Source organism: Dipodomys ordii, unplaced genomic scaffold (genome assembly GCF_000151885.1).
Source record: "Dipodomys ordii isolate 6190 unplaced genomic scaffold, Dord_2.0 Scaffold24, whole genome shotgun sequence".
Classification (NCBI taxonomy): Eukaryota; Metazoa; Chordata; class Mammalia; order Rodentia; family Heteromyidae; genus Dipodomys; species Dipodomys ordii.
In genome coordinates this window covers 1,096,555-1,109,115 of record NW_012267240.1, presented here as the reverse complement: position 1 = coordinate 1,109,115, position 12,561 = coordinate 1,096,555, and the positions used below count along the sequence as shown (strand labels likewise).

The following is a 12,561-nucleotide window of genomic DNA, read 5'->3' as shown; positions in this document are numbered from 1 at the left end:
GATGGAGGTGGCAGATGCCATGTGCTGGCATCGGGGATGAGTGTGGTTGTTGGGCCAGGCGGAGGGGAGGAGAGGACCAGAGACGCAGGAGTGGGGCTGTCCAGGCATGGGAGCGGGGATGCACAAGTCTTGGGGGAGATGAGTGGGGGGCTATGTTGGAGAAGGAGCTCCAAAGCCACCATGTCCTGGGTGTATGTGAGGTGCAGGAGTCGTGTTTGTTTTCCGGAGATGCAGGGTAGAAGGGAGTGATCTGCCCACTCAGAAGTGTAGGGCCATGCCCCTAGAGAGCTGAAATCCCGGGTTCTAATGCCCGCTATGTCCTGGGCATGGCCAGTGTCAGTAGCTATGTGGCAAGGTGAGGAGGGTCACCCAGGAGGAATGAAGCACTCAAATGCTCAGTGTATCCTGGACTGTGCATGAGGCAAAACTGTCCCAGCACTCCAGGACCCATGCCTGTGTGAGGCAGCTTGTTCCTGGGTCCCCCTGGGATAGTGACAATCACAGAGGGCTGCCTCCCACCTGCCTGTGGCTGCTGCTCCAGGCTTCCCTGCACGGAGCATGCGCCGTGGTGAGCTCTCCCGACCGCCTCCTCTTTCCTTCTCTTTCAGGGGTTGGCAAAACAACCTTGATCCAGAAAGCCAGCCAGGCTCTACAGTCCTCTGGGGTACCTGTGGACGGATTTTACACAGAAGAGGTCAGGCAGGGTGGCAGGAGGGTGGGATTCGACGTCGTCACCTTGTCTGGAGCTCGAGGGCCTCTGTCTCGAGTGGGGTATGTTGTTTTTTTCTCTTTTTTTGGCAGTGTAGGGAGGTTTGACTTGGGGCCTCATGTTTGCTAGGGAGTCATGCAGCCAGCCCCACCTGTTTCGTTTCTGCGGGACTCTATCTCTAAGCTGCTTGAGTCCACACCTTGGGAGTATCTCCGTCTGATCTCATTAAAGCTCATCTTTGGGGAGGGCTGCCTCCTGCAGAAGAGCTGGGGGACCCTGTCCATCTTGGACATTGAGAAATTTCTCAGAAAGAAAACACCATCCTGTGACAAACAAGGCTAACGCAGTCCCTAAAACTCAGGCCCTGGAGTCTCGCTCTCCTCTCACCTTGTGATTCTTTGCCTGTGTGTGGTGTGTCTTGGCAGTACTTGCTGGCCCTGGGACCTAGCTGTGGGGCCCTGAGCACACAGTGGCTGCTCTCACGAGGTAAAGGATGACATCAGCCAGGCATGGACCTCCAGCCCTCGGCCTTGCTCCTCACAGCTCCTCTCCTTGCAGGCCGGAGCCCCCGCTGGGAAAGCATGGGTGCCGTGTGGGGCCCTACGTGGTGGACCTGGCTTCCTTCGAGCAGTTGGTGCTTCCCGTCCTGAGGAATGTGAGTCGTGGGTTCTGCCCTTCTCGTGGAGCCTGTCAGCCATGCGCAGAACGGCTTTGCTCCCACAGGAGCCTGGAGGGCTGGAAACAGGCAGGGTGTTCTGTCACTCTGACTGAAGTCCGGTCACCCGCATCCAGCATGGGGGGCAATCTGTGCTCTGATGCCTGCCAGAGAGGGGCCTTCCCACGTGCTGTGCCGGGTGTGGCCAGTCCCTGTGTGGTATGCCTCGCCTCTCTGAATCTCTGGGAGGTTGAGTAGAGCGAGCCCGGAAGTGTCCCTCCCTTTCTCAGAAGCTGCTCACACATGCCTGAGGCAGTTCTTCACAGTTCTTCTGAGAGTACTAATTTAATAGTGTGCGTGTGGGGTGGAGGGTGCATCCATGTGCGAGCACTAGTACCTGAACTTAGGCCTCACACTTTCACTTGGCTTTCCAAAGTTGGTGCTCTACCATTTGAGCTGTACCACTTGCGCCACAGCTCTATTTCCAGCTTTTTGCTAGTTAAATAGGATAGGAGCCTCAAAGACTTCCTGCCTGGGTTGGCTTCAAACTGTGATCCTCAGATCTCTGCCTCCTGCATAGTTAGGATTATGGGTGTGACTCTCTGGAGCCTGGCCTTGTTTGATTTCTTTACCTGGTACACATTTGCTGAATTCTTATTTCTTATGGAGTGCTAATTTGTGCCTTTTAGCAGTCTTTCCATTTCTTCTAACCTGTTATCATTTTGTCAGGTTGCCCGCATTACTCCTTTCATTTCTCATTTTAGTTATATAGATCTTTTTTATTCATTAGTCTGTCTAAAGATGTACCAAGGTAGATAATTTTTTCAAAGAACCAGCCTCTGGTTTTCTTGACTATGACCTGTCACTTGTGACTGTCAAATACTTGCAAGTCCTGAGCCAGACTGAGGGTCATGAATGGAACAGATCAACAGCTGTCCCTCAGACTGGGGACACTTGTCATCAGTGCTGAGGAGGGCAGCAGGAGCCAGAAAGTGGCAGCAGTGGCCAGGCCAGGGCTCTGGAGCTCTAAAAGAAAGAAGACAGAGAAAAGGAGTGTTAGAATCATTGTGTGGGGGAGAGGTGGTCTAGGCAGAATGGTCTAGAGCTTAGAGCGGGGTCTGGTGAGGAGTGGGTTGCAGGGCTCAGTGACCGCGTGGGATGTTACAGACTCATTCCTTTGATCTGATTTTGTGGAAGTTACTTGGAGTGGATGAGTCACCCTTCTGGCATGATCCACCATACCAGGAGTGAACACTAGATCCCTCCCTGGCCTCTGTCCTACCTACCTGTCTTGACATCTTGCTGGCCTCTGGCCAGTTCTGGTCAGACCATCACTGCGTGTGCTGGGGCGGTGGGGCACCAGCTCTGGTCAGACCATCACTGCATGTGCCAGGGTAGTGGTGGTGGTGCAGCTGGGCCCTTGGTGTTCCTAGCTCAGCCGGAGTGGCAGTGCCCGTTGGTCACTCAGCCTGTCTGGGCAATGTCAGCACAGGGCATTGGGGGTGATTTCCTCATTCTCCTCTGCCTCCTCCCCTACTCTACCCTGGTCTTTCCTCTAGTGCCCGCCCCCAGCTCTGTGCTGTGGCGATGGTGGCTGTGGGGTTGGATAGGAGCAGGGAGAGAACACACTGTCCTAGTTATTTTCCATCGAAGGCATACCTCTCTACCGCAATGACCAAACAGCAGGTGGAGGTTTCTAGTAAAATTCCGTGAAGGGCCTGGCCTCAGGCATCCGATCTGTATGAAGAATTGATTTTTCCTTCTCTGCTGGGAGGCCAGTGGGCAGAGGTGTGCGGCATGTAGCTGCAGGATTATGTAAGAGCTGGTGCTGGCCGCAGCTGCTGTGTGACTGGAAGACACAGCCCACTGTCCTCCTGAGGCGGCCCACTGCCCTCCCGAGGGCTTGGTACACTGATTCCTGGTGGAGAGGCTGTGGTGGGACAGCTGGGAAGTGCTCCTATCTCCCCAGCTGGACACAGGATCTCAGCAGAACTCTCCTCCCATCCCTTGTATTTTATTGGGAGGAAAGAGAGGAATGATATTTGCTTTTGTATAAAAAAATTAACAAGACAGGAGAGATTATGACCTGACCGCCAGCTGGCGGCTTTGAAGGCCGCATGTTAGGCAGGTAAGGCTTCATTCCAGGGCTGCAATTTAGTGTGCAGTCCCTGAATCCTATGGACACTGGAAGGGGATCTTGGTCACTGTGAGTCCCTCTTAAAGAATTGTACGGGAAATGAAAGAGAGGATTGTGACGTTGGTCCAGTGAGGCTATGGCTGCATCCCAATGGAGCAGGACCATGGGGGTGGGCGTGAGGGTTAGGGGTGGAATGGGCTGAGGGGCCAAGGTGGTAGCCCCTTCCTCTGGTTTTGTTGCACCTGGGGAATAGGAGTGCACCCTGGCCGCTGTGGGCCCCTCAGAAGTCAGGATGAAGGCAGCCAGGGCAGGAGAGTCTGTGAGACTGTAAACCTCCATTAACCACCAAAAGGCTGGAAGTGGAGCTGAGGCTCCTGTGGTAGAGCACCAGCCTTGAGCAAAAAGGCTCAGGGACAGTGCCCAGGCCCTGAGTTCAAGCCCCAGGACAGGCACAAACAGATGAGCACATGCACGCATGTGCGCAGGAACACACACACACACGCAACAGGTCTCACGGCCGGGTTTGGTGCCCTGGTGACGGCATGCCTCTGCAGGTAGGTTCTGGCAGAGGCCCGGGGCAGAGAGTGTGCATCATTGATGAGATTGGGAAGATGGAGCTCTTCAGCCAGTCCTTCATCCAAGCTGTCCGCCAGATGCTGTGTGCACCTGGGACTGTGGTCCTGGGCACCATCCCTGTCCCCAAAGGGAGGCCGCTGGCACTGGTGGAGGAGATCAGGAGTCGACGGGACGTGACAGTGCTCACTGTGAGTGGACAGGTCCTCGGGGGGTCAGCCCAGCCCCTCTGCCTCCCTCCCCTCTCTCCGCAGGACCTAGAGCCCTGCCTTGGTTGTCTGCACAGCTAGCACACACGTGGCGCTGTCCCCAGGGGCAAACCGCATGGTCTCATGCAGGACAGTGGCTGCCCGTGAGTGCGATGGCCACAGCGGTTAACTAGAAAGGCAGAGAGTTTCTCAGCCACCTAAGCTGAGCTCGAGGCCGCTGTTAGCCCACTGACCCCCATGAGACCTGTGGGTCAGCAGCCCAGGACCCTCGGGGCTGGAGAACCTCCCACCTCCAGGAACACACCCGGCACAACGTGGACATTGACACACTGTCCCTTCCCCTCTAGGTGCTGGTGTGTTATGCCTGTGCTGGCCTGGGTGCCGTCTCCTCTTACGAAGTCCCCGAGCACCTACCCCCACTTCCTCATCCAGCCCAGATACCATGGCATGGGGTAGAGAGCCATGTTTCCAACACACAGGCTTTGGGGGGACCTGCAGTGGCTTGGGGTCTCCTCTCAGGGACCAGGCACACCCTGGCACCTGTGTCTGCTGCCAGGGTTTTGGCTCAGCTCCCTGTGTATCTGGCTGCCACTGACCGCCATTCAGATTCTGCCCATGGACACGAGGCTTGAGGCGTCCCCACGGGCACAGGTGGTGGCACGGTGTCTCTGGTCCCTGGAGGGCTGGGCTCTTGCAGATGTCCCAGCAGGCACCAACAAGGTGGGCAGTGCTGAGGCCTGAGCTGTGGCTTCCTCCCACAGGTCACCAAGGAGAACAGAAACCAGCTTTTGCCTGAGATCGTCTCCCGTGTACAGAACATCAGGGAGTGAAGCCCTCAGCTGCCCAGTCCAGCACTGCCTGCCTGCTGGGCTCAGCCTCCAGGCTCGGAGACCTTGGGACTTTGCTTGAGCAGCTGGGCAGCTTTCCCTGAGATGTTCAAGACCGAACTTGCCCGGTGTTGGGTGGCTTGCGTGACAGGCCGTCTCCATGGTTTGTTTATGTGTAAGGATTTCTGTGTATTTCCTCCTGCCCTCATGAATGTGATTGGGACAGATGATGGAATTATGGGGGGAGAGGCTGGAGTCTTTGGTAGAGGCCCCCCTCCCCTGCCTTCATAAGCACGTTGATGGGGAGAGGAATTCACTTCCTGATTAGCTTCCCGTGTCGTGAAAGCTGACCACCTCTCCAGGTGTTTCAGTCTCAGCAGCTTGAGCAATGCTTGATATTCCTATTTTCTCTGAAGAAAGCCATTTCCGCTTCTCTCACCTGTCTCTCGTTTATTCCTTTTCTTATTAATGTGGAAATCTGTGATGATCAGGCCACAGCATCCTCCTGTGGGAGGAATGCTTGCAGCAGGTGGAGATGTGGGCCTGTCACCCTGCCCCGCCCTGCCCAGGAGTCGGGGTGCAGTGGAGGCGAGGGCTGGTCACCCCTGCCTGTTCCCTGGGTGCAGCTCTGGCCTTGTTTTCCCTCTAGGGAGGTGGGGAGATGGGTGAGGGCAGTGTACCCCATGGAAGCGGTGCCAGCTGCTCCTCAGTGCCCCGGCTCCGAGTGAGGTGCAGACAGGCAGTGGCCCCTGGCGATGCTGGGGTAGTGGGGAGGACCCCTGGGGCCAAGGACTCACATCGATACCCACCTGGTGGTCCTGGCACAGGCTGGCAGGACTCTAGGTCACTGGGTGAGGGTCTAGGGGTTTGCAGGGTCACATGGTGGTCGGGAGCATGTACAAAGACGTTAGGCACAAAGCCACACAGAGCAGGGAATACAACGAAGGGCATCGATATAGTGGTGGTGTTCATGTGAAGAAGACGCTGGAGGAGAGGTCATGAAAAGGAGTGGAAGACTTCGAGTGGCCACCACCCCAGCAGGCCGGGCCAATGGCCCTGTGGGTACTGGACCAAACCCCTTTTCTCTCCAAATAAGGCAGAGCTCGTGCAGGGAGACAAACAAGTCAAATCAGCAGAATGTGGTCTTTTGATGGTCCTGTCCCAGAAATGCTGCAAGTTGTTACCAGCAGCACTTGGTGATGAGGTCGCTTGACCTTGGAGCTGCACTCGTTCGGCCCTGGCAGTCCCATGTAGCACAGGCCGTGGGAGCAGCAGCGGGGTGGAGGAGGCCAGGGACACAGGCCGTGTAGGGGTGGAGGCCAGGGGCGCAGTGACTCTGCCCTCTGGGCCTGAGAGCTGACAGACGCCTCGGGGCACTGAGTTTAATTGGTGTCACAGCTGCCTGGTTTATGTAAACTAAAGGCTGCAATTTTTACATTTAGAGGAGAAACAGTTTGTTTTGCTCCTTGTGCGGATGCACGAAAGAACTTCAGTGCTGCGCTAACAGACCATTTATTCGAGCATTGCTAGCTCAAAGAAGGACTGCCTGGCTGGGCCCATCTGCACGGCTGGAAGCCCGGCTGTCTCCTGAGACCTGGCCGCTCCTGGCTGCACTGGGGAAGGGTGACCACCAGCATACACCCCAATGTGGTGCTAAGATGTGAACAAAGGGCTTGCTGGGCAGGTGCTCTACCACGGGTCCTCCCGTACCCCCCCCCCGTTCTTTTTCTTTTTTTTTTGTTTTTGCTTTTGTTTTTCACGCAAGTCATCCTTGGACCATCGTCCCCCTGCTTCTGCCTCCTGTGTGGCTAGGATTGTGGGTGTGTGTCACACGTCCTGCCTCTGTGGCTGCGTGGAGCAGCGGGCCATGGGAACCCTGGAGGGCCTCAGCCTCTTCCCTTGGGGGAGAGCCAGCGCTCAGCACGTGAATGGGAGCCTGCCAGGGAGGGGGTGCCCCTGGTCTGACCCATCTCTTTGGGGAGCTTTCCTTTTCTTGGATGCTCTAGACCAGCTAGATGAGCTCTGGTGCTGCCGAGTGCCTGCCATTTTAACTGAACTCCAGGATACAGCCAAGGTGGGGCTGCATCGCGCCTCTGGCCTCGGGCAGCGTTCAGTTCTGGGTGCTGGGAGGTATCCAGAGCCAGACACGTGGAGGACACAGTAGCAGCATCTGCCTCTCCTGACAGACAGCTGCCGATAAACCAGTGTAGCCACTGTAGTGATGACACTTTCTGATTATAGAGCTATTGATTACTATTACAGGGCTATTAATTGCTAGTATAGGGTTATCAGTGGCTCATTCTTACCTTGAAGAGAAAAGGGGGAGGGGGAAGAGAGGGAAACAGATGGGAGAGGAGGAAGGTAGAAGGGAGGAGGGGGGGAGCTGAGGAGGGAGAGGGGAGGTTGGGGAGGGGAGTGTTACCACTCACTTCCCCATATAAGGGGTTTTCTGCTACCTGCTCTTCTAGCTCCCAACTTAGAATGCCTAGAAGCACTGTAGACATTTTGTGCCTGGCCCCTCTCCGTACTGTCTTCCTGAAGAAGCACAGCCGGCCAGTGGCTGTGATCTTCACCCTCTGGGTTTCAGGACCTGTCCCCCTCCACGTGAGCAAGATTCCAGGCTCTGCTCTCCCTTGGCAGGCGTCCTGAAACCAGGAAGTGCTCTGGGGAATCACCCATGTGCCATTCTCAGTCAGCAATGAGAAGCGGTTTTGGCAGAACGCAGGCAGTAGATAGACAAACACAGCAGCCTCTGTAAACATTTTACTTCCCGAAGAGAAGTGTGTGCAAATGTGCTTGGAAGACAGGCATGCACTCCCAGGGAGCACGGAAGACACATATGCATTCCCGGGGAGCACGGAAGACACGCATGCATTCCCGGGGAGCACGGAAGACACGTATGCATTCCTGGGGAGCACGCAGGGGCTCGGCGGCCCAGGGCAGCCTGGGTGGCTCCTTCTGAACTCCCCCTGACCCTCCCCTGCTGCTCCTCGGGGGAGGCAGGACCTCGTGTGGGCAGCGCTGCCACCAAGGCTGCCTGAGTTTTCTGTCAGCCACTTAGGAGACAAGGTTTCCTTGCGCTGAGGTTTCACTGCAATGCATGGGACCCAAAGATGGGTCGGGAGACTGTTGTGCACTAAGTCTCAGGGTGATGAGAGTGAGCACAGAGTGCTGGCTAGCTAGCATGCATTGGCCTGCTGTTCTTGGGGCGGGATGGAGTGGCATCGCTCTGTGTGCTCTATTGGAGATACTACCTGGCTTTTGTTTGAAACATCAGATTCCTGTGCGGGGCTGGTGTGGGGCTGTGGTGTCTTCTCTCTGCCCCACACCCAGTCATGTTACTTTTTTTTTTTTTCAGAACCTGAGATAAAGCTATTCTGTCTTCTAGACTAGTTCTTGTTTCCCCTGGCGATCTCGCATGCCGCAGAGCATACTGCAGAAGGGGCTCTTTTGGTTTGGGTCTTGTGGGGGTGGGGGGGGGTGGAGCAGAGGTGACCTGTGGCGTCTCCTCCCCTATCAGAGCCAGCACACTACTGCTCGTCAGAGGCACTCTGCTGGGAGGCCGTGTCGTCCAGGCCCATGTCTTCCTGGCTGGCTCTTCTACACATCATGCCTGGGTTCTCGGCCAGACGGCCCTCATGCAGCCGGCGCTGCTCAGCAGCCTCCGTGGGGTCGCACGGCTCGGAGTGATGCTTCCAAGAGAAGAGAGAAGCGGGGCAGCTCAGCCACGTTTTCACCCTGGCCGGCCCTCCCTCTGTCCCGTCCATGCTGTGGGAGCTGGGGCTGGGGTCCACAGATCCTGGGGGAAGGCGGCGTGAAGCCAGGCCAATGACAGGACTGCCAGGTGGTTACAGACCTTGTGAGCCCACTCTGCCTTGCGTTGGCGTCGCCTCCCAGCTGGAGCCCTGGCACGCGGGGGTCACCATTCCCTGCAGGCCCCACCCCAGGGGTGACACAGAGCTCCTGCAGTGTGGATGCTGGGGGTCTCAGACCCCCCTCACCCTTACCAGAATTCATTGCCGGGATCCCAGGACACTCGTAGAGGGGCTCACGCTGTGAGGGGTGGGGAAAGGAGGGGGGGGTTTGTGGGGAAATGGGCATTGAAGTGCAGGCAGAGCCTGGCTCTCAGGGTCCGGGCCGCACCCTGGGGATGACGGGCATGGTCTTGGGTGTAGCCCTGTCCTTTGAGCACCAGCTCCCACTCTATGAGCACAGGCAGGAGATGGTGTGGACCTGGAAAGGCACTGGATACGCTCCAGGTGTGACCCTCTGCGGCCATCATAACGCCGCTGCCTTCCCTCCCGTGCCCACTGTGGCCCTCACCCGAGTGGCCTGGCCCGCAGCCCTGGCCGAGGGGCCCATCACGATGTTGACGCTGCTGGAAGACTGGGTGTCGCTGGTGTTGCCCCCCTCAGCGGCCGACAGCCCGGAGATGACCAGGGCGCTGGAGAAGCTCCTCTTGCCGAAGAGAAAGCTGAGAGTGGAGCTAGTGGAGGAGGCCAGGCTGGACCGGATGAGGGCCTCGGCCCGCTCCCGGACACTCAGGTGACCCGCGGCGCTGGCAGGGGGTGGCTGGGAGTGCAGGGACGCGGCTGAGGTGTGCAAGGAGAGCCGGCTGCCCAAAGGCCGCTGGGCCAGCTCGTGCACAGAGGAGGACGTCTGCAGGAAGGCCTGGCGGCCCTCCACCAGGGGCCCTGAGGAGCTCAGGACGGCCGGCCTCTGGCTGAGCGCTGAATGTGGCTGGACAGACTGGCTCCGGCCCTTTGTCCTACCTGAAGGCCAGAGAGGAGGAGAGCCAGTCAGCCAGGAGAGAGAAGAGAGGTGCTGCAGTGAAAGGGGGCCCATTCCCCTTCCAAGGGCTCTGAACACAGCCGGGTCAGAAGGGCCCAAGGGAGCACGGCAGAGTCATGGCGGCTGATGACTATTTACGACCCATTTCAGTGTCAGGAGAGACGGAAGTGCTCGTTCACTCCTGCGTCTGCTCACTGCCCATGTGGATGCATGTCACATGCTGTGTGCCAGACATGTGCCAGTTAGGGGCTGAGACAGAACACATGTGGGTCTCACATGGAACGAAACACAGTGTGTCCTTGCGCCAGGTGGTGGGAGTGTCTGCGCATGGGGCACCCGCTGGCCAGCGTGGGGCTTGAGCGGGGCCGGGGTGGATGTGCAGTGCCCGCCATGGTTTCTCCTGCCTGTAGACTGAGATAAATGTGTGTTTGGGGGTCCCCAGGGCCGGTGCTGGCCTCCCTAGGGCACTTAGCCCCAGTGCCCGTGGCCTGAGGGTCGGGCTGAGGTCTCACAGAGTGGCTCCTCCTGGGGAAATAAGGAGAAACAAATCCCTGGCCTCAGAGTCGAGGTTGAAGGTTTGTCCGTTTCTTTAGACCCTGTCTGTGGTGTCCCGATTTCTCCACTTCTCTCCACAGGTCAAAGGCTCCATGCAGATGCTCCACCCAGCTCTGGGGGCTCCTAGCAGGTCCAGAACAAGGGGATGAGGGCCTTCTGTGTGCAGAGGGGTGGGGGGGGGGCTGTCCATCAAGGACCCCACATTCTATGGCTACTAATATCCTTCATTTTTCCATTTTAATGTTGCAAGTGAAGCGGCACCGTAAAGTAAGAGAACCATGCTAAATCCATTTGTGCTACTCAGGATCCACCAAAGTCTGGTGTTTCTAGACAAAATCCTCAGACCTGAATGGAAGGATAGTCCCGCCTCTCGGTTCCTTAGCTTGCTCACTGGCCATTCTCTGGATAGCCTAAGCATACAAGATCCAGCCTTGCTGGACTGTGAGGGTCAGCGGGGGGTCTGCAGGGCTCACATAAGCAGGTCACAGCCCCGCTGTGGGGCCAGCTCTCCTTTGGCTGTAACACGGAGGAGATGGCGGCTGTCAGGCCCAGCCCAGGGTGGCATTGGGCAGGTGGGAAGTGCCCAGGTCACCCACAGGGCTGCAGTACGGTGCCGGCAGAGGCGCCCTCTGGGTAGGCTCAGGCAGGACACCTGTCCCTATGCTCAGGAAGAGCTTGACAGGGGGTTGTGGTGGGAAAAGAGGCTGGGAGTAGGGAAGGTATATATACTGCAGTTAGCTATGGTCACTGGAGTGCCCAGAGGCCTGGCCAGCATGGTTCAGCATCCTCCCCAGAACTGGTTGCTTACTGCTGCTTGACTGAGTTTCTTGTCCTCTTCCCCAAGGACTACTACTGCCTCACAGAGGCCTGTGCCTGCCCCCTCCAGGGGCTAGCCTCTGCCTCTGGGCCTGCCCCCTCCAGGGCCCAGCCTCTGCCTCTGGGCCCGTCCCCTCCAGGGCCCAGCGTTCTGGCAGGGTGCCCTGGCTGATGGATCCTCTATTTGCCCTGGACTTTCTGAAGCACAGTGCCTGGCCCGTCACGGTGGTGTGCAGCACACAGCACGGCGGTCATGCTAAGGGAAGGGCAGCCTGCTGAACCGCCCTGGTGGGGAACCCTGCCTGGAACTGGGCCTGGGAGCCCTGGAGAGTGTGAAGTAGGCTCAGAGTTTCCTAATCTTGGCTACTGGAGCCCCTGGGGGAGATCAAGAGCCATGGTGAGCTTGAGGCTGAGCTCCCGGCTGTGCATCTGCCGGTGGGTGGAGGTGAGAAAGATGGCTCTTCCGCTGTGTAGGCCCAGTGCAGAGATCAGGGGCCAGGCACTCCTTCCTGGTGACTGGAGCCTGGCACTCTCCAGCCCTACCTGGCAGAGCTGCCTTCCTCTTATCACTGTGTCTCCACACAGACACACAGGGTTGTTGACTCCTCTGGAAGATACAGAGGCCAGAGAAGCTGGGCTGACTAAAGTCCTGGATGGCCGGCCAGGCAGGCCTGCCCCATCTCGTGCTGTTTTTCTTCTCAGGGCTGGATTTGAGAACACCTGCTGGCACTGAACAACGTGGGATGCAGGGAGGCGTTAACAAGCCATGAGAAAGTGACTGCTGGCTTGAAGATCTCACCCCAGCAGCTGCCCTGAGCATGGCCAATGGCACCCTGCTAGGGCCTGGCAGGAGGAGGGAGGTGGGAGGGGCCACTGCCCAGGGTCAGACTCTGTGCAGTCCAGCTACCATAGGGCCGCCGCAGGGGCCACCACACCACGGGACCCGCCACACCACGGGACCGCCACACCCCAGGGCCACCACACCACAGGGCCACCACACCACGGGACCCGCCACACCATGGGACCGCCACACCACAGGATCTGCCACACCACAGGATCTGCCACACCCCAGGGCCACCACACCACGGGACCCGCCACACCATGGGACCGCCACACCACAGGATCTGCCACACCCCAGGGCCACCACACCACGGGACCCACCACACCATAGGGCCGCCACACCATGGGGCCGCCACACCATGGGACCCACCATACCACAGGACCCGCCACACCACGGGACCCCCACACCACAGGACCTCCACACCACAGGACCTCCACACCACAGGACC

At 58.1% G+C, this 12,561-nt stretch overlaps 2 protein-coding genes across 2 annotated transcripts in view; one reads left to right on the top strand and one right to left on the bottom strand.

Annotated features, from left to right (window-relative positions):
* The first annotated feature begins 376 nt into the window (after positions 1-376).
* On the top strand, positions 377-5,548 carry Ntpcr (nucleoside-triphosphatase, cancer-related). Its single transcript, XM_013014621.1, has 4 exons — positions 377-771; positions 1,268-1,364; positions 4,056-4,265; positions 5,045-5,548. The coding sequence occupies exons 1-4, from the start codon at positions 392-394 to the stop codon at positions 5,111-5,113; spliced, it is 756 nt and encodes a 251-aa protein (XP_012870075.1). The 5' UTR covers positions 377-391; the 3' UTR covers positions 5,114-5,548.
* Positions 5,549-8,640: 3,092 nt separating this feature from the next.
* Positions 8,641-12,561, bottom strand: part of Pcnxl2 (pecanex-like 2 (Drosophila)) — a 96,778-nt gene continuing 92,857 nt past the window's right edge. Inside the window, exons 34-35 of the mRNA XM_013014568.1 lie at positions 9,434-9,882; positions 8,641-8,802 (exon numbers count right to left, since the gene is read on the bottom strand). Of these exons, the coding sequence (XP_012870022.1) occupies positions 8,641-8,802; positions 9,434-9,882 (611 nt within the window). The remainder of the gene's footprint in view (positions 8,803-9,433; positions 9,883-12,561) is intronic.